Raw genomic sequence first — 21,830 nt, 5'->3', positions numbered from 1 at the left:
GCACTGGGAGCAACACCCAAGGGGTTGGGGAGTAACATGTTGCCCCCGAGTCACTGGTTGGGGATCACTGTAGTAGAGGAATAGCGTCCCTATCACTTAGATGAAATTACAGTCATGCCAATGTAAGTGCTGCCATTATATGAATCAGGACAAGGCTCAGTCATTTCATTATTTTCCTTCCTCTTTTGCTGTTCCAGATTCCTAATGGGGCTCCCTGGCTCCAGGAGCCAAAAACCTATTACTGTGAGGCTCCTACTGTTAACTTTCTCTTCAGACCCTCTCTTATTCATCTTCTGGTCTCTCGTTCACCCTACTGCCTGGTTGCTAGGGTAAATTAGACTCAGACTTGCTAAACAATTAAAAAAACAAACAAAAAACAAAGAAGACCACTTGCAAACTGTCTCAGAATATCACTGTTTGCATCATACTAAAAGTTAAAAGGAATACTGTCACATGTTTTTTTCAAAACCCATCAGTTAATAGCGCTTCTCCAGCAGAATCCTGCATTGTAATCTGTTTTTCCCATGGGGCTAGCCATATTCTTCATTTCCCAGGGTGCCACAGTCATGTGACCTGTGCTCTGATAAACTTCACTCACACTTTACTGCTGCGCTGCAAGTTGGAGTGATACCCCCCCCCTCCCCCCAGCAGCCGATCAGCAGAACAATGGGAAGGGAGCAAGATAGCAGCTCCCAGTAGGTATCAGAATAGCACTCAATAGTAAGAAATCCAAGTCCGGCTTGGGACTCCTCCAGTTACATGGGAGTAGGAGGACCAATAGGTTAGCTGAAAGCAGTTCTAATGTGTAGCACTGGCTGAAAGCTCAGACTCAGGCACACTTTACTGCTGCGCTGCAAGTTGGAGTGATACCCCCCCTCACCCCCAGCAGCCGATCAGCAGAACAATGGGAAGGGAGCAAGATAGCAGCTCCCAGTAGGTATCAGAATAGCACTCAATAGTAAGAAATCCAAGTCCGGCTTGGGACTCCTCCAGTTACATGGGAGTAGGAGAAACAATAGGTTAGCTGAAAGCAGTTCTAATGTGTAGCGCTGGCTGAAAGCTCAGACTCAGGCACATTTTACTGCTGCGCTGCAAGTTGGAGTGATATCCCCCCCTCCCCCCCAGCAGCCGATCAGTAGAACAATGGGAAGGGAGCAAGATAGCAGCTCCCAGTAGGTATCAGAATAGCACCCAATAGTAAGAAATCCAAGTCCGGCTTGGGACTCCTCCAGTTACATGGGAGTAGGAGAAACAATAGGTTAGCTGAAAGCAGTTCTAATGGGTAGCGCTGGCTGAAAGCTCAGACTCAGGCACAAGGCACTGAGATGGCGCCTACACACCAATATTACAGCTACAAATCCATTGCTTGTTCAAGAACAACATTTTAAATGGCAGAGGGAATTATTTGCTATGTAAACAGTGTAATGAAATAAAAATCATAACAGTATCCCTGCATGTACTCCCCCCAGTCTAGTCTCTGTTTCAGTTGATCTGGTTTATAATGATAATATGATTATCATATGATAATAATGGTTATAATGAATCCCAATGAAAATGGAGAGTCTATCAGATTTAACCCTATGGGTCCCAACTTCCACAGAATCTACAGTGACTATACAAAAAATAACTTGTGCCAACGCCCTGGATGCTGCAGTTCTGGGTTGCCTTTCGATTTGTGCCGCGCACTATGTTTACAAACCTCCGGCATTAAGAGGGTTAATGGCATAATCATGCTTATAATCTTATTTCCACCATTTAAAAAAATATTAAATGCCAAAGAAAGAAATAGGGTTAGGGAATATATTTATTACTGTCTTAATATTTAATAACAAAAAAATATTTATTTTTTCTTCCAAAATTTACTGTATTGGTCTACGCTAAAGCCGTCGTCAAATTCCTCTTTGTCTTGCTTGGCTGTAACCCTCTTGGACTGGTCCCGCTTGCGTAGCCGCGCCTTCCTGTCCTCCTCAGAGAGGGTGCTGATATCTACCGGCATCTGGGGAGGAGATGAATTCATTGTTATGGGGGGGAAGAAATGGAATTATTGCACACGGTTGGCAAGTAAGTGGTTAAGCAGTGTCGCTTGTGGGGCTCACACAACTGTGTTGGTGGCAAGTGGGTCACTTGGTTGGGAAATTACTCCCTGCGTCCAAAAATACCTTTCCATTGGGGGTTACCAGTGGCAATTTCCTTTCATGGCAATGAAAATCCATTTTGGGTGCTTTGCCCCCCCCCCCCATGTATAGTGCTATTGCCTGTGGGGCCACCAAGCGCTCTGTGTTTCATATGCTGACATAGAGCTTGCCATTGCAAGCAGAGAAGGAATGCCCCTATACATTTACTGCAGTTTCAGTTTTGCCTGCATCCAGGGCCGCCATCAGAAATCACGGGGCCCCTCACAACAAAATTTTCTCCCCCACCCTGCCCCCCAATGGCCCCTCCCATCAGTACAAAAGACACACAGACATTGGTAGCCAGGGCCCCCCTAAAACATTGGTATTCAGGGCCCCTCTAAAAAAGGCCCCCCAGCATTCTCCAGTAACCCCCCTCCCCAGTCCTCCAGCTCCCCCCCAGAGTCCTTCCCAGCATCCTCCAGCTCCCCCCCAGAGTCCTTCCCAGCATCCTCCAGCTCCCCCCCAGAGTCCTTCCCAGCATCCTCCAGCTCCCCCCCTAGAGTCCTTCCCAGTATCCTCCAGCTCCCACCCCCCTCCAAGCATCCTCCGGCTCCCCCCCTGCTCCCACCAGAAACTTCCGGCTCCCCCCCAGAGTCCTACCCAGCGTACGGACACGCGGGGCGCAACCAATCAAATTTCCCTCTAGCCACCAATGAACTAATGACAGGGCCCGGAGTTCTTTAAAGGGGGCCCGAGCTAAAAAACTGTATCACAGCCGGGCCCCCTTTAAAGCAACCATTGTCCGGGCCCGGGACAACTCTCCCCCTGATGGCGGCCCTGCCTGCATCTCTATTATTCTCTGGCTGGATGGGCCCCCACGTTCCTTATAGCCTCCCCTTATACAAAGTTTCTTACCGTAAGGATCCTGCGGGGCTCCTTGTACTGGATGGTAACGGTAGAGCCATCGGGTTGGACCAGTAACACGGGATACTGACGTATGAGGGTCTTCCTGCCGCAGCGCACTATGGAGGTTCTGTTGGAGTCATGCAGCCAGGGGGAGCTGTGCAACCGGCAAGCAGCGGGGAGGAACGTTCTACATGCCGCAGGCTGCAAGAGGCTACCGGGAGAATAAATCAGTGGTATCTTGGCACATAGACAGTGAGCTCATTAGCAGTTAATAGCATAACTATAAGGGGCACAGACTCTGTGAGTAAAGGTGGCCATACACAGGCAGATAAGCTGGCTAATACCTGTCTAGCATCATTTCTGTCGGCCGGTGTGACGCACTGGGGTCAAGGACCACACTGAGGCAGACAGGTAGTAGCCAGGGGTGAAGACGCAGGGGAGGCGGGGCATAGTTTGAGGACTAACGCTAGTCCGGCCCCCCAACAGTCTGAGGGACCGTGGACCAGCCGCCTGTTTAAAAAGTTTGAGGCCCCCTGCCTTAAGGTATCGTTCACCCTTGAGTTAACTTAGTATGACGTAGAGAGCAACATTCTGTGATGATTTGCCATTGGTCTTCCTTTGCAACCACTCCCTGGTTGCTAAGCTAACTTGGACCCTAGCAACCAAATAACTGCTGAAACTCCATACTGGAGAGCTCCTGAACTGAAAACAAAATAACCCCCAAAAAAAGTACAAATAATAAAAAACTAAACGTTAACTCAAAGCAATAAAAAGTAGCAATAATATTGCAGCCTCACAGAGCAATCGTTTTTTTGTTGCCGGGGTCAGTGACCCCCATTTGAAAGCTGAGAAGAGTCAAAAGAGGAAGGCAAAATAAAATCTATGAAAATTAAATAATGAAGACCAAGTGAATAGGCCATTCTATAACTTAAGGTGGCCAAACACGTTTAGATCAGCTGGCTTGGCGAGGATCTTCTACCTAGGGGTGGGGGATATCGGGCTAATTTGTTCGTTTGGCCCTGGGGCCAGGCGATCGAATTAGAATGACAGGTATAGGCGTCCATCGGTTCGGGGACCGCATCAGCTCGTTGATCCGACTAATCTTCAAATCTGCCCGATCGAGATCTGGCCAATTTCAGGCCCGTCGGTAGTGCCCATACACAGGCATTCGCCTGTGTATGGGCACTACCGACGGGCCTGAAATTGGCCAGATCTCAATTGGTCTAAGGGACCCATATTGGCAGCTAGAATCGGCCCGTGTATGGGCACCTTTACTAAAGGTTAAGCTGTAGGTGCACCACCCCTTTATAGTGCTATGGTGTCACTCTCAGCCTATTATACAGTCAGCGCCCCTTTATATTCACCTGATGGCCGAGTGCAGGGTCACCCCAAGTCTTCCTACTGACGCCATTGGCAGCTAAAGAGTCACAGGTTTAACCATGAAACAGCGCAACCACCGTCGAACCGTCACCACAAGCGAATATCCTTAGTCCATGAGCGGGGGGCCTGTAACACAAGAGGAAATGATCAGCCCCTGAGCGCCAGGGGGTCACTATGAGCCTCAGTACATGGTTATGTGTAATGCAATTTCTGTAGCCCAGGGCAGCTGTAGTTGGCTACATTGTTTTGGGAGTCACAAACAGCAGTGCAGAACGGTACATTTCACGTTTAACCATTTCTGCTGTTGTGAAGTGCAAGTAGAATGCTGGGAGTTGTAGTTCAGTAGAATGCTGGGAGTTGTAGTTCAGTAGAATGCTGGGAGTTGTAGTTCAGTGACAGGGAGGCACATGGATACACAGGGTCACCCTGAGCGCCTCTCTCTGTACACAAGGGGGTAACAAGGTCGAGAATGTTCCCCAGCTCCTCATATTCACTCCCCACCCTGCTGAGCCCAATATCCCGCCGCCAGCGCCAAACGAGCCCACTTACACTTACGGGACCGGCAGGGTTCTATAGTAATACCGGACTAGCTCGGCACTGATGTCACGATCACATGGGTGGGAAGGGGGAGGAGCTGAGCGGCGCTGGGAGTGTGGAGGCGGGGCTAAGCAACATCGGCGGTGTGAGTGCTGCTAGATGGCGGTTATCAAGTAAAACCCACCCGATACCTAGTCAGTAATGCAGTAAATCTCACAGGATTATTTTATTCCTGCACAAAACTTTGTTTTCACACACTTCTCCGTACAGACGCTAACTTGATTGCGTCATCGAAAGTGCGCCGCTAACAGTATAGTCCCGCCCACACTTGCTGCCTCTCTCGCTGATTGGCCCGTTTGTTGCTGTACCGCCTGTGCTGAAACGAATGTAGTTAGCCACGCCCCGTTATAGTGCAGGGGAGTACTGGGGGGCGGGACAAGCTCCGCTTCCTCTTGGCCCCGCCCCTTTCTGTGTAGTGATTGTTCCACGTGGTCCCGCCCAGAGGCAGTGAGAGCCGCAGTGTGAGCTCCATGATCAGCAGCTGGAGTAAGGTCTTCCGGGTAACGGCTGCAGGTATGTGCTGCTGGGATTCCTTTATAGCGCTTGGGTCTGGTCCGTAACCATGGTAACCGCCTCTGTCACTCACCTCTTTATTGCGCAAGCCTCGTCTTCATCTCCCACCCAGCGTCACTCAGTCCCTCAGTCCCCCTGCCCCTCAGTCCCCCTGCCCCTCAGTCCCCCTGCCCCTCAGTCCCCCTGCCCCTCAGTCCCCCTGCCCCTCAGTCCCCCTGCCCCTCAGTCCTCAGTCCCCCTGCCCCTCAGTCCCTCAGTCCCCCTGCCCTCAGTCCCCTCAGTCCCCCTGCCCCTCAGTCCCCCTGCCCCTCTGCCCCCTCAGTCCCCCTGCCCCTCAGTCCCCCTGCCCCCTCAGTCCCTCAGTCCCCCTGCCCCTCAGTCCCTCAGTCCCCCTGCCCCTCAGTCCCCTCAGTCCCCCTGCCCCTCAGTCCCCCTGCCCCTCTGCCCCTCAGTCCCCCTGCCCCTCAGTCCCCCTGCCCCTCAGTCCCCCTGCCCCTCAGTCCCCTGCCCCTCAGTCCCCTCAGTCCCCCTGCCCCTCAGTCCCCCTGCCCCTCAGTCCCCTCAGTCCCCCTGCCCCTCAGTCCCCCTGCCCCTCTGCCCCTCAGTCCCCCTGCCCCTCAGTCCCTCTGTCCCCCTGCCCCTCTGCCCCTCAGTCCCCCTGCCGCCTCAGTCCCTCTGTCCCCCTGCCCCTCTGTCCCTCAGTCCCCCTGCCCCTCTGCCCCTCAGTCCCCCTGCCCTCTGTCCCTCAGTCCCCCTGCCCCTCTGTCCCTCAGTCCCCCTGCCCCTCTGTCCCTCAGTCCCCCTGCCCCTCTGTCCCTCAGTCCCCCTGCCCCTCAGTCCCTCTGTCCCCCTGCCCCTCAGTCCCCCTGCCCCTCTGTCCCTCAGTCCCCCTGCCCCTCTGTCCCTCAGTCCCCCTGCCCCTCTGTCCCCCTGCCCCTCAGTCCCCCTGCCCCTCAGTCCCTCAGTCCCCTGCCCCTCTGTCCCTCAGTCCCCCTGCCCCTCTGTCCCTCAGTCCCCCTGCCCCTCTGTCCCCCTGCCCCTCTGTCCCTCAGTCCCCCTGCCCCTCTGTCCCTCAGTCCCCCTGCCCCTCTGTCCCTCAGTCCCCCTGCCCCTCTGTCCCCCTGCCCCTCAGTCCCCCTGCTCCTCTGTCCCTCAGTCCCCTCTGTCCCTCAGTCCCCCTGCCCCTCAGTCCCCCTGCCCCTCAGTCCCCCCTGCCCCTCAGTCCCCTGCCCCTCTGTCCCCCTGCCCCTCTGTCCCCCTGCCCCTCAGTCCCCCTGCCCCTCAGTCCCTCTGTCCCCTGCCCCTCTGTCCCCCTGCCCCTCTGTCCCTGTCCCCTGCCCCTCAGTCCCCCTGCCCCTCTGTCCCCCTGCCCCTCTGTCCCCTGCCCCTCTGTCCCCCTGCCCCTCTGTCCCTCAGTCCCCTCTGCCCCTCAGTCCCCCTGCCCCTCTGTCCCCCCTCCCCTGCCCCCTGTCCCTCAGTCCCCCTGCCCCTCTGTCCCTCAGTCCCCTGCCCCTCAGTCCCTCAGTCCCCTCTGCCCCTCTGTTCCTCAGCCCCTGCCCCTGTTCCTCAGTCCCCCTGCCCCTCTGTCCCTCAGTCCCCCTGCCCCTCAGTCCCCCTGCCCCCTGCTGTCCCTCAGTCCCCCTGCCCCTCTGTCCCCCTGTCCCTCTGTCCCCTCTGCCGTCCCCTGCCCTCTGTCCCCCCCCCTCAGTCCCCTGCCCCTCAGTCCCCCTGCCCCTCAGTCCCCCTGCCCCTCGCCCCCTCCCCCTGCCCCTCTGCCCCTCTGTCCCCCTGCCCCTCTGTCCCCCTGCCCCTCTGTCCCCCTGCCCCTCTGTCCCCCTCCCCCTGCCCTCAGTCCCCCTCCCCTGCCCCTCAGTCCCCCTGCCCCTCAGTCCCCCTGCCCTCAGTCCCCCTGCCCCTCAGTCCCCTGCCCCTCAGTCCCCCTGTCCCCCTGCCCCTCTGTCCCCTGCCCCTCTGTCCCCCTGCCCCTCTGTCCCCCTGCCCTCTGTCCCCCTGCCCCTCTGTCCCCTGCCCCTCAGTCCCCCTGCCCCTCAGTCCCCTCAGCCCCTCAGTCCCCTCAGTCCCCCTGCCCCTCAGTCCCCCTGCCCCTCAGTCCCCTCAGTCCCCTGCCCCTCAGTCCCCCTGCCCCTCTGCCCCTCAGTCCCCCTGCCCCTCAGTCCCCTGCCCCTCAGTCCCCCTGCCCCTCTGCCCCTCAGTCCCCCTGCCCCTCAGTCCCCTGCCCCTCAGTCCCCCTGCCCCTCAGTCCCCTCAGTCCCCCTGCCCCTCAGTCCCCCTGCCCCTCAGTCCCCTCAGTCCCCCTGCCCCTCAGTCCCCCTGCCCCTCTGCCCCTCAGTCCCCCTGCCCCTCAGTCCCTCTGTCCCCTGCCCCTCTGCCCCTCAGTCCCCCTGCCCCTCAGTCCCTCTGTCCCCCTGCCCCTCTGTCCCTCAGTCCCCCTGCCCCTCTGCCCTCAGTCCCCCTGCCCCTCTGTCCCTCAGTCCCCCTGCCCCTCTGTCCCTCAGTCCCCCTGCCCCTCTGCCCCTCTGTCCCTCAGTCCCCCTGCCCCTCTGTCCCTCAGTCCCCCTGCCCCTCAGTCCCTCTGTCCCCCTGCCCCTCTGTCCCTCAGTCCCCCTGCCCCTCTGTCCCTCAGTCCCCCTGCCCCTCTGTCCCTCAGTCCCCCTGCCCCTCTGTCCCCCTGCCCCTCTGTCCCCCTGCCCTCAGTCCCCCTGCCCTCAGTCCCTCAGTCCCCCTGCCCCTCAGTCCTCAGTCCCCCTGCCCCTCTGTCCCTCAGTCTGCCCCTCTGTCCCTCAGTCCCCCTGCCCCTCTGTCCCTCAGTCCCCCTGCCCCTCTGTCCCTCAGTCCCCCTGCCCCTCTGTCCCCCTGCCCCTCAGTCCCCCTGCTCCTCTGTCCCTCAGTCCCCTCTGTCCCTCAGTCCCCCTGCCCCTCAGTCCCCCTGCCCCTCAGTCCCCCTCCCCTCAGTCCCCCTGCCCTCAGTCCCCCTGCCCCTCAGTCCCCCCCCTGCCCTGCCCCTCAGTCCCCCTGCCCCTCAGTCCCTCTGTCCCCTGCCCCTCTGTCCCCCTGCCCCTGTCCCCTGCCCTCTGTCCCTGCCCCTCTGTCCCCCTGCCCCTCTGTCCCCCTGCCCCTCTGTCCCTCAGTCCCCTCTGCCCCTCAGTCCCCCTGCCCCTCTGTCCCCCTGCCCCTCTGTCCCTCAGTCCCCCTGCCCCTCTGTCCCTCAGTCCCCCTGCCCCTCTGTCCCTCAGTCCCCTGCCCCTCTGTTCCTCAGTCCCCCTGCCCCTCTGTTCCTCAGTCCCCCTGCCCCTCTGTCCCTTCAGTCCCCCTGCCCTCAGTCCCCCTGCCCCTCTGTCCCTCAGTCCCCTGCCCCTCTGTCCCTCAGTCCCCCTGCCCCTCTGTCCCCCTGCCCCTCTGTCCCCCTGTCCTCAGTCCCCTGCCCCTCTGTCCCCCTGCCCCTCAGTCCCCTGCCCCTCAGTCCCCCTGCCCCCTCAGTCCCCCTGCCCTCAGTCCCCCTGCCCCTCTGTCCCCCTGCCCCCCTGCCCCCTCTGTCCCCCTGCCCCCCTGCCCCTCTGTCCCCCTGCCCCTCTGTCCCCCTGCCCCTCTGTCCCCCTGCCCTCTGTCCCCCTGCCCTCTGTCCCCCTGCCCCTCTGTCCCCCTGCCCCTGCCCCTCAGTCCCCTCCCCCTGCCCCTCAGTCCCCCTGCCCCTCAGTCCCCTGCCCCTCAGTCCCCCTGCCCCTCAGTCCCCTGCCCCTCAGTCCCCCTGCCCCTCAGTCCCCCTGCCCCTCAGTCCCCTGTCCCCCTGCCCCTCTGTCCCCCTGCCCCTCTGTCCCCCTGCCCCTCTGTCCCCCTGCCCCTCTCTGTCCCCCTGCCCCTCTGTCCCCCTGCCCCTCTGTCCCCCTGCCCCTCAGTCCCCCTGCCCCTCAGTCCCCCTGCCCCTCAGTCCCCCTGCCCCTCAGTCCTTCTGCCCCTCTGTCCCTCAGTTCTTCTGTCCCTCAGTCCCCCTGCCCCTCAGTCCTTCTGCCCCTCAGTCCCCCTGCCCCTCAGTCCCCCTGCCCCTCAGTCCCCCTGCCCCTCTGTCCCCCTGCCCCTCTGTCCCCCTGCCCCTCTGTCCCCCTGCCCCTCTGTCCCCCTGCCCCTCTGTCCCTCAGTCCCCCTGCCCCTCAGTCCCCCTGCCCCTCAGTCCCCCTGCCCCTCAGTCCCCCTGCCCCTCAGTCCCCCTGCCCCTCTGTCCCTCAGTCCCCCCTGCCCCTCAGTCCCCCTGCCCTCAGTCCCCCTGCCCCTCTGTCCCTCAGTCCCCCTGCCCCTCAGTCCCCCTGCCCCTCAGTCCCCCTGCCCCTCAGTCCCCCTGCCCCTCTGTCCCCCTGCCCCTCTGGCCCCCTGCCCCTCTGGCCCCCTGCCCCTCTGGCCCCCTGCCCCTCTGTCCCTCTGTCCCTCAGTTCTTCTGTCCCTCAGTCCCCCTGCCCCTCAGTCCTTCTGCCCCTCTGTCCCTCAGTTCTTCTGTCCCTCAGTTCTTCTGTCCCTCAGTCCCCCTGCCCCTCAGTCCCCCTGCCCCTCAGTCCCCCTGCCCCTCAGTCCCCCTTCCCCTCAGTCCCCCTTCCCCTCAGTCCCCCTGCCCCTCAGTCCTTCTGCCCCTCAGTCCTTCTGCCCCTCAGTCCTTCTGCCCCTCTGTCCCTCAGTTCTTCTGTCCCTCAGTCCTTCTGCCCCTCTGTCACTCAGTCCTTATGTCCTTCCCACAGTCACTGACTCCACAGAGGAGAGGGAAAGGCTGAAAAGAAAACACCAGCATAACAAAAATTTAAAAGTGAACTTCCCCTTTAACAAAATGTTGTTACTGGTCTGCTAATATAGCTCTTGTGCTTGTGATTAGCCCTTTAATTGGAAACACAGGACCACAGTCACATGATCAGACTCTTCCTGATTCGCTGTAACTAAGGGCAGGAGTTTGCCTGCCTAACAATGTAGCACCCCCCACACCCCACCCACAGATATAGAGAAACACTGGGGTAACAGTCACCCTGCTATAGTTCCAGGGGTACCCAGGGCACAAATAAGCACTCACCCCAAATCCCCCCTAACTGGCCTTCAGGCTGGGCCCCCTTAGCCCATAACAAGGTTACAGATATATAGAAACATTGGGGTAACAGTCACCCCGCTATAGTTCCAGGGGTACCCAGGGCACAAATAAGCCCTCACCCCAAATCCCCCCCTAACTGGCCTTCAGGCTGGGCCCCCTTAGCCCATAACAAGGTTACAGATATATAGAAACATTGGGGTAACAGTCACCCCGCTATAGTTCCAGGGGTACCCAGGGCACAAATAAGCACTCACCCCAAATCCCCCCTAACTGGCCTTCAGGCTGGGCCCCCTTAGCCCATAACAAGGTTACAGATATATAGAAACATTGGGGTAACAGTCACCCTGCTATAGTTCCAGGGGTACCCAGGGCACAAATAAGCACTCACCCCAAATCCCCCCCTAACTGGCCTTCAGGCTGGGCCCCCTTAGCCCATAACAAGGTTACAGATATATAGAAACATTGGGGTAACAGTCACCCTGTTTGGTATATGCACCCTTCCATAATGTGAAATATATTGGTGCCTTATAATTATGCGTTCATATTAATAGTAACTATAATAATGAATGATACAGATAGATCTATAGGGATCTATATACTTATACGCCTATTGATACAGTTGTACTTATATCTAATGACCATTAGATGGCGCTGTTACACAGATCTGTGACTAATAAGCTCATTACCAATGCAAGTGATTGCCATGTTACCCACAGTAGGGCTGCTGAGCTGAGGGTAACAGTGGGCAGGGGGGGGCACAAAGCGGCTCTCATACAGTATCATCTGGGTTTATTTAAAGAAGAATTAGAAGGCAGTGAGTTTGTGGCTTCCCTCCCCTCCATGAGATGCTTTGCTCCCGCGCCAACGTTCCTCTGACCTGTAATCAGCTTTGGGCTTATATTTAGGTGGTGCCCATAAGCCCCGGGCAGATTAGAGGCTTCTCCTGCCAGGAAAAGCTTTTGGGTTATGAAATCATGATGGGGTAGGCTTTATAAGGGGTTGTTTCAATCAGTATAATGTAGAGAGTGATATTCTGAGACAATTTGCAATTGGTCTTTTTTTTTCATTATTTTTCCTTCTTCAATTATTTCACTTTTTGTTCAGCTGCTTTCCAGTTTGGAGTTTCAGCAGCTATCTAGTTGCTAGGGTCCAAATGACCTTAGTAACCAGGATGTGGTTTGGATGAGAGACAGGAATATGAATAGGAGAGGGGCTTAATAGAAAGAAAAGGAATAAAAAGTAACAGTAACAATAAAACTGGAGCCTCACAGAGTAATAGGTTTTGGCTGCCGGGGTCAGTGACCCCCATTTGAAAGCTGCAAAGAGTCAGAATTCAAATAATTTAAAAAATTTAAAACATAAGTAATAAGGACCAATTGCAAAGTTGCTTATAATTAGCCATTGTATAACTCACTAATAGTTAACATATAGATGAACCACCTTTTGAATTCATAGTGATAAATCCCTATAAATATGTATCACTTTCCCTTTAATGTTGACATTTTATCTAGTGTTTAGTTGCTAAAGCCAGTGACCCTAGCAACCCCAGTACAGTCAGAAGTGTAACAATGAGAACAAGTTGCAGATTGATTTACTGTTTCATTGTCTCCATTTTGCTACAATTGAGAGGAGGGGGGGCGGGATATGTAAATGTGAGACTGTCCCAGAATGCCGGTGGGCACGGCAGCTCCCTGGCTATTCTGTAGCAGTATTTCCCTGTCCGTAGCAGCGGCCAATCCTGTCAGGCCGGCAGGGAGCTGCTGTGGCTGGGTGTGTCGGTGGGAGGCGGGACGGAGGAATGAGAGAGGATTAAAGGCATTGGCTGACGTCCCAGCCTCTCATTGTGCCTCAGCATAAAGCTGCTGCTTCCTCCTCTGCTTCATCACAAGCCGGGTGCAGTCACACAGGGACACTGGTGAGCCAATGGGGGCGGTAGTGTTGCACTATTATATACAGTGATGTGGGGGGCTGGCAGGGAAGGGGAGTGACCATTTGTCCTGGGGGTGATGGGGCCAGTGCCTGTATGTGCTGCTTACACACTGACATTCCCTGTCAGCTGGCCGATAGTGAGCAGGCTGGATAGTGAGCTGGCCGATAGTGAGCAGGCTGGATAGTGAGCTGGCCAATAGTAAGCTGGCCGATAGTGAGCAGGCTGGATTTTGAGCTGGCCGATAGTGAGCAGGCTGGATAGTGAGCTGGCCGATAGTGAGCAGGCTGGATTGTGAGCTGGCTAGATTGTGAGCTGGCCGATAGTGAGTAGGCTGGATAGTGAGCTGGCCAATAGTGAGCTGGCTGGATTGTGAGCTGGCTGATAGTGAACAGGCTGGATAGTGAGCTGGCTGATAGTGAACAGGCTGTATAGTGAGCTGGCTGGATAGCGAGCTGGCTGATAGTGAGCAGGCTAGATTGTGAGCTGGCCGATAGTGAGCAGGCTAGATTGTGAGCTGGCCGATAGTGAGCAGGCTAGATTGTGAGCTGGCCAATAGTGAGGTGGCCGGATAGTGAGCTGGCCGGATAGTGAGCAGGCTAGATTGTGAGCTGGCCAATAGTGAGGTGGCCGGATAGTGAGCTGGCCGGATAGTGAGCTGGCTGATAGTGAGCTGGCCGATAGTGAACTAGTGGGGCACGTGTGGGTGTTTGCACTTCTCCCTTCTATCCCTGCCCAGCCAGCCGGAATGTCTCACTTTCCCAGGTTGGGGGGGGGTGCTGCAGTGCAGAGGCACGGGGATGGCTGATAATGGGCACATTCCCACACTCCCACCCTCCCTCGCCTGCTGAGTAACAGACCGACAGGGGAACAGGCTTCTGCTGCATTGTTTCAAGGGGCAGAACCAGCGGTGCAGAAAGGGACGGCAGACTCAGTAGCAGTGACATTGCCAAGCAGCGAGGGAGGGAGGGATGTAGGGAATTGCTTAGAATGGCACTTTCTCTGGGAACATTTTGCTTTCGGTTTAGCGTCCCCTTTAGCCCTATCAGCGTGACTGTCAGTCTGTAGCGTTATCTGTGCTGCTGCCACTCAGGGGAGTGTAGGGGAGATAAGCGGCTGTCTGTACCCACGCCTGCCCCACCTATCAGCTGCACTTCTACTCTCCTCAGCAGCCAATCATTGCCCTTAACTTCCCGATGGCTAGCCAATCACTGTATCCCCCGAGTGTCCCCTGCGCTGCCTCATGTGACTCCCTGCTCCTCTGATTTGCAGGTATGGCTGGGCCCAGGCCAGTGGTGCTGAGCGGCCCCTCCGGGGCGGGGAAAAGCACCCTCCTCAAGCGACTCATGAACGAATATGAAGGGCTGTTTGGCTTTTCAGTTTCTCGTAAGTAACTTTTATTTTATGGTATCTCTCTGTACAGGCTATGAGCAAACTTAGGGGGCTGTTCCTGCTGAATTGTGCTTAGTACAGGGGAATCCCTATGTGCCATAGTTTTATGGCATCTCTCTGTACAGGCTATGAGCAAACTTAGGGGGCTGTTCCTGCTGAATTGTGCTTAGTGCAGGGGAATCCCTATGTGCCATAATTTTATGGTATCTCTCTGTACAGGCTATGATCAAACTTAGGGGGCTGTTCCTGCTGAATTGTGCTTAGTACAGGGGAATCCCTATGTGCCATAATTTTATGGTATCTCTCTGTACAGGCTATGATCAAACTTAGGGGGCTGTTCCTGCTTAATTGTGCTTAGTACAGGGGAATCCCTATGTGCCATAGTTTTATGGTATCTCTCTGTACAGGCTATGAGCAAACTTAGGGGGCTGTTCCTGCTGAATTGTGCTTAGTACAGGGGAATCCCTATGTGCCATAGTTTTATGGTATCTCTCTGTACAGGCTATGATCAAACTTAGGGGGCTGTTCCTGCTGAATTGTGCTTAGTACAGGGGAATCCCTATGTGCCATAGTTTTATGGTATCTCTCTGTACAGGCTATGAGCAAACCTACCCCCCCCCCATCTTGGTACCTACCCCCCCCCGTCTGGGTACCAACCCCCCACCTGGGTATCTACCTCCCGTCACTTGCCAGTCATCTCATTCCCTATTATGTTTATTTGCAGATACCACGAGAAAGCCCCGCCCTGGGGAGGCTGATGGGAAAGGTGAGTCCCGTTCATGTGCAGCAGCCATATTGCTTTTAGTAGAACAGTATATAAACCATAGTGATCCAATCATTTGGCCCCTGGGATGGCAGTCAGATGGTAATTGGGCTGCAGTTATAATATATTTTTGTCTCCGCCCCCTCAGATTACCATTTTGTGAGTCTGGACGACATGAAGAAGGGAATAGAGAGAGGGGAGTTTATAGAACATGCAGTGTTTTCTGGGAACATGTACGGGACCAGGTAGGTACAGGGGAGCCTATGAGCATCGCTGTGTGTGTGTATATATATATATATATATGTGTGTGTGTGTGTGTATATATATATATATATAATGTGTGTGTGTGTGTATATGGCCTGTGTGTTATATTGGTATGTGGGAGCTCAGTGCAGCAGCTACAGATGGAGCAGATTTCATTCTGCGCCTCCCCTGTACCTGGCACCCCCAAGGCTCCCTGTCTGCCCGCTGCACTATGTACTTGACTTTACGTCTGTGGTGGTCACAGCTAGTAGGAGGGGTCACAGCCAGTAGGAGGGGGTCACAGCCAGTAGGAGGGGTCACAGCCAGTAGGAGGGGTCACAGCCAGTAGGAGGGGTCACAGCCAGTAGGAGGGTCACAGCCAGTAGGAGGGGTCACAGCCAGTAAGAGGGTCACAGCCAGTAGGAGGGTCACAGCCAATAGGAGGGTCACAGCCAGTAGGAGGGTCACAGCCAGTAGGAGGGGGTCACGGCCAGTAGGAGGGGGTCACGGCCAGTAGGAGGGGGCACAGCCAGTAGGAGGGGGGCACAGCCAGTAGGAGGGGGGCACAGCCAGTAGGAGGGGGGCACAGCCAGTAGGAGGGGGCACAGCCAGTAGGAGGGGGCACAGCCAGTAGGAGGGGGCACAGGTTATATATGCAAGCCAAGCCTGCTCCATCTGTAGCTTGTTTATCAGTCCCGTGGCTCTGACTTCCTGATACCTTGGGTTAATAAGGGATTTGCCTGAGGACCCGGCAGCCATCACATGCGCCCCCCCCCCCCACCCCACCCCACCCCCAGTTAAGTAGTGAGATGCGCAGCAGGAATTTTGGGAAAGAATTCACATTTCTTTTTGTTCCCACAGAATTCCCAATGCCCCACCTCCTCTATATACAAAACAACAAGAATTCTGGGAAGAAGTCACATTTAGAAAGTTTCCCTGTTTATGGTAGAGCCCATCTGTGCCACCTCTAGCCGTGCCAGCCTATAGACAGATGGCAGAGTGACCGCAGCCGGTTGCCCCTCTAGAGGCGTCAACAGTTCTGTTGTGTTTGTATAACCCCGGGGCAGGGCAGTCGGCCCCCATACTGTATTTTCGGGGGTATAAATGTACTTTATCAGTATAAGAGCAATAGCCCAGTGATGAGGGGCACTTGTATTTTAGGGGGGGGGGGAGAATTATATTATGGGCTGTGGGTTTCTGCAGTGAAAGACACCTTGGAATATATTCCATCACCAGAGCTGTCACTCATTCATTTAACCCTTCCTGACCCGCTAATAGGATTATTAGGGAAGCAGATTGTGGCGCAGCGGGTACTTGTGATCTGTGCTTTAATGCTAGCTGCAAGCCTTACGTTGTGTAACCTGCTTATAGTCTCCACACTGCTGCTTCTGACTCCTGAAACAATGTAGCAGAAGCCAGCTGATAGAAACCTGGAGGAGATCTTATGTAATACAGGTTTAAAGGGGTAGCTCACCTTTAATTAGGTGAACCTCCCCTTTAACGAAACATGTGAGAATGAGGGATAAATGGATATTGGGGACTCGCTGAAAATCATGTTGACTTGTATAATGCCAAAGATCTGGCCTGAACAGTTTGCTCTGGTTTCTGATTGGAGCAAAGTGTAAGGCAGAATGTTTGATTGGATGTGGCGCTTCTCCCCACAGTACCGCCGCCGTGCAGGCCGTCCAGGCCAGGAACCAGATCTGTATACTGGATATCGACATGCAGGGAGTGAAGAGCATAAAGAAGACCAGTCTGAATCCCATTTACATCTCCATTCACCCACCGTCAGTTCCAATATTAGTAAGTTCCTACACGTCAGCTCATTCATAGGGGGTTGTGCCAGGTAATGGCTGCTTGGGTGGGCGGCTCCAGGTGTGTGGGTGCCAGGCAGTCACAGCACCCAGGCCTCGCTCTCCCACTCACCCACATCCTTGTGACTTACAGCTCCCTTCTGTTACTGTAGCCCAAGCACTGACCAAAATATTCTGAAAGTTGGCACTTGTGAGGTTTATTTTACCCCAGGGGCACCATTCTATGCACATTCTAGGGCTCATTTACTGTTCCCCCAGATGCAAGTCCAAAAGCACTACTAAGGAGAGCAAAATAGCCTCTATTAAAGGAACAGTAACACCAAAAAATGAAAATGTATAAAAGTAATTAAGCTATATATATCTTATACAGAAACCCTACTATAGTTTATATAAATACCCCTGCTGCTGTACCAGTGCAGGAATGGCTGCCCCCGGGGCTACACAGCGGGGTATTTATATAAACTATAGTAGGGTTTCTGTAGCAAACACCCCAGCTGTACCAGTGCAGGAATGGCTGCCCCCGGGGCTACACAGCAGGGTATTTATATAAACTATAGTAGGGTTTCTGTAGCAAACACCCCAGCTGTACCAGTGCAGGAACGGCTGCCCCCGGGGCTACACAGCGGGGTATTTATATAAACTATAGTAGGGTTTCTGTAGCAAACTCCCCAGCTGTACCAGCACACCCACTTGTAACCTGCCCCCTCTGAACGCATTCCAGAGACTAAGGTGCAGCCCATTCCATTCCTAGGGCGCAACCCATGGGGCAAATAACACGGTGCCTATTTGGAATGTTGCCTCCGGCTTTTCAAACACTTTGTCACCTTTCCCCTGTGGAATCTTGAAATTGGGTCAGTCGGCCTAATAGGTAGAGATATAGGAAAAGCATGATTGGTTCCCCACCTGTGACTCTGGCCTAATAGGTAGATATAGGAAAAGCGCGATTGGCTCCCTGCTGTTTTCAACTAGGTAACCAATCACGTTGCAAGGGAACCTTTTGGCTTAGTGTATAGTGAGAATTGGGAAAAACATAACATGATGTTTTTTTCTCGGAAACAGGAGAAGCGGTTACGAGACAGAAACACAGAGTCGGAGGAAAGTTTACAGAAAAGACTGAACGCAGCAATAGCCGACCTGGAGATCAGTAAGTGTCCTGGGATTTTCCTTGGTCAGAACCAGCAGAGCAGAGATTCTAACATGGCTGCCCTGTGATTGTTCCCAGGATACCCTGGTACAGGCTTGGGGCCAATCAGGATGCCCCAGACAGGCAACAACTCTATTTCCATCAACCTGTCACTTCCGTTAAGGTTATTTTTATCATGTATTTGCGGTGCCAAGCCCCTCTCTCCAACTTACCGTATATACTCGAGTATAAGCCGAGTTTTTCAGCACATTTCCCACCCTAGGCTTATACTTGAGTCAATAGGTTTTTCCAGTTTTCGTAGGTAAAATTAGGTACCTCGGCTTATATTCGGATCGGCTTATACTCGAGTATATACGGTAACTTTCTTAGAACTAAGCTACAAACCAGCTGCTTGTTGCAAAATAGGTTTCATTGTTTCATATGCGGCAAGTTACACATAATACAGACAGCTCCCATAGGAACTACTGAAATGAACGCTATTGCCAGTAGCACTCCCAGATGCCTCTGCTGTCCCCTCTGTGGGCGTCCCTATCTAACTGCCTGTTATTTTTGTATTTTAAAGGCAAAGAGCCTGGTCTGTTTGATGCCATTATTGTCAATGATGATTTAGAAGAGGCCTACGCTCATCTGAAGGGAACCCTGGCACAAGTAAGTGCACTGAACGGGGGTGGAAAAATCTGATTGGTGGGAGGAAAAGTAGTTACAGATGTTGTAGTGGGGGATGCTGGGAGTTGTAGTGCTGCATGAAACTGATACATAGATGACGGCCCCCAGCCTTCGCTCCTGCACATGTAGTGGGGGAGTCACACAGGGTAACTATTCTATTTCTCTGTTCCGCAGGAGATCAAACAAGCCCAGAGCAGCAAGAATTCCTGACTGAAGGACAGCCCACTTCCCCTAGCTCCTCCCACTACCACAAGCATTCCTGGCGGCGTTTCTCCTGCACGACGCATCGACCCATTTCATGTTTTAGGGCCCCGACCGGTAGGAAAATAAATGTAGAACCCCCTTTTGGCGAGTAATGTCGACTCTTTGTGAGCGAAACTCCTTCCTCAGCTGCTCCGGAACCAGTATTCCCTACCAGCCAGTGAAATATCTGCCTTCATCTTTATTACCGTAACCACGACAGCGAGATGGTTATTGAAACTGCCCTAACTGGGCGGGGCCAAGCGTTGCTCATGTTACTGTAGAACTGCCAGTGTCTCTCCTGTGTGTGCTGCTAGGGACACGCCCATGTCTTCCATAAGTCCCTCCCTTCCTAGGGAAATGGCTGTACCACTTCCCACCTCATGGGGGACAAAAACCAATGGCTGTACCACTTCCACATCATGGGGGACAAAAACAACCCCCCCCCCCCGTACCAATAAGAGCACAAGCAAGAAATTGGTTCAACCTTTTTTATACCAGAAGATGAATCTGACAAAGGTGCTATCTAGCCCCCCCTCCTCAACCTAAAAATCTAGGAGGAATGTGACCAATGAGTGCAGGCTTATCCAGGGTGGGCTAAGTGGGTGGGGTCTGTAACGAGAAGGTATTATAATATATATATTCCCTATATATAGGTGTGTTTTGTTTTCACTGATCATTATACCATGTGACAGACAGTGATGGGCGGGGCCTATGACAGTTAGTATATATGATATGTTCCTAATATCTGGGTGTGTATTGCCTATTTGACATTCAGTAGTAGAATATATATATATATATATATATATATATATATACAGTATATGGGGGGGGGGGGTTTAACAATGCGCTAAGATTCAGCGGGTCATTTATAAACACTTGGCAACAGGGCAGTAACCCATGGCAACCAGTCAGATATTTGCTTTCATTGTTCTTCCGAAAGCTGGCGGGAAATATCCTATCACAGATGGTTGCTATGGGTTACCGCCCAGGTGCAAATTTGCCCCGTTTTTATAAATGAGCCCACCGAGTCTTTCTAACGGGGGCAGTCTGTACTCTCTCACCTAATAATGCAAATGATATATTTATATTGTGTAACCTGTACAGTAAGTGGCTGATCTTGTGTCTCACCGACAGAATAGTAAAAATCTGTTTTTTTGGTAGAGAATCCTCTTGTTTGTGCTTTTTGTGGAATCTTGCGCTGCTAAACACTTGCGCCGCCCGTGGATTGGTGCAGAGTCGGGTCCCTATGAGACAGAATACTGGTTTCATTCATTAAAGGGGAACTCCGGCTTCCAAACCAAAATGTGTTAAAGAGCCCCACACAACCCAGAAACCCATAATATCCCTATCCCTGTAATCTGTTCCTTCAAACAGTAATAAATCCCATTTTTATATGCTGAAATCCAGCTGCAAAACTGTTCTACTCTTTCTGCATCATTGGAAATCCTGGCAGGGGAGGAGGGACTAAAACACTGATGTTACACATTGTAACAACTTCCCCACAGCTTACAGACAGCATGCAGGAACTACATCACCCACAATGCATTGCACTGGGATGTTCCTTTCCTTATTGACATCACGTGTGCAACAGGGAATTGTGGGATTGGGAGGGGGCAGGCTTACAAGTGGGTACAATGTGAAATGATCAGATCATGATAAGAGCCTAGGGAGACCCATCAAGATAGGCCTGCATTAATACATCACACCCTTTGCAGGTAGATATCTGCCCAATTCTCTGCCAGATATTGGTTGGGCAGGCTGTCGCATGGGCCCCATATATGGGCCAATAAGCAACCAACTCAGTCTGGGGCGTCAGAAGCTTTTATCAGCGTATATATGGGCAGCTTAAGGCACCCCCAGGCCGATGCACACAAGTTAAACCAGCCGGGGGACTTTGCTAGGGACACGGTTCCACCATCTTTCCTTTCTTCTTGATGCAGGGTGTCCAGCTCTGTAGGAACTCTGCTTGCAAAATCCTTGTAGAGTGTAAGCTCTTTTGGGCAGGGCTCTCTTCCCCTCCTGTATCGGTTACTGATTGCTTTATATGTTACTCCTTGTAGAGTGTAAGCTCTTTTGGGCAGGGCTCTCTTCCCCTCTTGTATCGGTTACTGATTGCTTTATATGTTACTCCTTGTAGAGTGTAAGCTCTTTTGGGCAGGGCTCCCTTCCCCTCCTGTATCGGTTACTGATTGCTTTATATGTTACTCCTTGTAGAGTGTAAGCTCTTTTGGGCAGGGCTCCCTTCCCCTCTTGTATCGGTTACTGATTGCTTTATATGTTACTCCTTGTAGAGTGTAAGCTCTTTTGGGCAGGGCTCTCTTCCCCTCCTGTATCGGTTACTGATTGCTTTATATGTTACTCCTTGTAGAGTGTAAGCTCTTTTGGGCAGGGCTCTCTTCCCCTCTTGTATCGGTTACTGATTGCTTTATATGTTACTCTGTATGCCCAATGTATGTAACCCACTCATTGTACAGCGCTGCGGGATATGTTGGCGCTTTATAAATAAATGTTAATAATAATAATAATCCTTGCCGAAGCCATACTGATACGAAGCACTTTCAGTAGGAGAGGCCTTAGACAAAGATCTAGAGAAGCCTGGACTGTTTCGATTTTGTAGAACTATAACTTCCCGCATCTCACCTACGTTGTAGCGCAGCAACATATGGTCGAAAACACACACTGTGTATAGACTTGTAACGGAAAGTAGAACTCTGAGTGCAAAATGCCCATTATAGATTCTCTGATCCTCTCTCTAAAGGCTGCCATCTTGGATTCCAAGGACAACCCGCTGCTTTTAGCTTATACAGTGGGGGGGGGGCAGGAATAAAGTGATGAAAGAGAAATAACACTAATACTTATTGAGGAGGAGGGAAAGGGATTATTGTCCCTTATTGGCACAAAGAATTCTGGGAACTAATCCTAAAGAGCTCGAAGAAAATCCCATTTACATGGGTTTTTCCTATAGGCCAGTGTTTATCCTATAGCCCCTCCCTCTGCACAAACACCGCAACAACGTATGGAAAAAAAAAAACACAACTGATCTGTCAA

The 21,830-nt window shown here is 53.5% G+C and overlaps 2 protein-coding genes across 4 annotated transcripts; one reads left to right on the top strand and one right to left on the bottom strand.

The window, feature by feature from the left end:
- Window positions 1-1,786: 1,786 nt before the first annotated feature.
- Window positions 1,787-5,039, bottom strand: mrpl55 (mitochondrial ribosomal protein L55). 2 transcript variants are annotated; one of them, XM_004915578.3, is made up of 4 exons: window positions 4,956-5,039; window positions 4,385-4,526; window positions 3,030-3,231; window positions 1,787-1,996 (listed from the first exon to the last, which is right to left on the bottom strand). In XM_004915578.3, the coding sequence occupies exons 2-4, from the start codon at window positions 4,429-4,431 to the stop codon at window positions 1,841-1,843; spliced, it is 405 nt and encodes a 134-aa protein (XP_004915635.1). In that variant the 5' UTR covers window positions 4,432-4,526; window positions 4,956-5,039; the 3' UTR covers window positions 1,787-1,840. The 2 variants fall into 2 exon arrangements, with proteins under 2 accessions (XP_004915635.1, XP_002939355.2); XM_002939309.5 differs by having other exon boundaries at window positions 4,950-5,033.
- A 416-nt stretch (window positions 5,040-5,455) lies between these two features.
- guk1 (guanylate kinase 1) lies at window positions 5,456-19,947 on the top strand. Of its 2 annotated transcripts, none has more exon segments than NM_001039729.1 (8): window positions 5,456-5,510; window positions 13,790-13,903; window positions 14,634-14,675; window positions 14,821-14,917; window positions 16,580-16,718; window positions 17,789-17,873; window positions 18,436-18,521; window positions 18,714-19,942. In NM_001039729.1, coding segments are annotated over 8 exon segments (642 nt in total). In that variant the 5' UTR covers window positions 5,456-5,467; the 3' UTR covers window positions 18,750-19,942.
- The last annotated feature ends 1,883 nt before the right edge of the window (window positions 19,948-21,830 follow it).

The sequence above is a fragment of the Xenopus tropicalis genome, chromosome 6 (genome assembly GCF_000004195.4).
Source record: "Xenopus tropicalis strain Nigerian chromosome 6, UCB_Xtro_10.0, whole genome shotgun sequence".
Taxonomy (NCBI): domain Eukaryota; kingdom Metazoa; phylum Chordata; class Amphibia; order Anura; family Pipidae; genus Xenopus; species Xenopus tropicalis.
The sequence above is the reverse complement of the archived record's forward strand: the minus strand, read 5'-3'. Positions and strand labels throughout refer to the sequence as shown.

Bases quoted from the DNA above. Each gene is read 5' to 3' on its own strand.
- mrpl55 (XM_004915578.3), bottom strand. From the start codon at position 4,431: ATGGCGTCAGTAGGAAGACTTGGGGTGACCCTGCACTCGGCCATCAG. The intron at 3,232-4,384 runs GTGAATATAAAG...TTCTCCCGGTAG, and splicing joins ACCCTGCACTCGGCCATCAG to CCTCTTGCAGCCTGCGGCAT. The intron at 1,997-3,029 runs GTAAGAAACTTT...TCTCCTCCCCAG, and splicing joins AGCCCCGCAGGATCCTTACG to ATGCCGGTAGATATCAGCAC.
- guk1 (XM_012964469.3), top strand. From the start codon at position 13,792: ATGGCTGGGCCCAGGCCAGTGGTGCTGAGCGGCCCCTCCGGGGCGGGG. The intron at 13,904-14,633 runs GTAAGTAACTTT...GTTTATTTGCAG, and splicing joins GTTTGGCTTTTCAGTTTCTC to ATACCACGAGAAAGCCCCGC. The intron at 18,522-18,713 runs GTAAGTGCACTG...TCTGTTCCGCAG, and splicing joins TGAAGGGAACCCTGGCACAA to GAGATCAAACAAGCCCAGAG.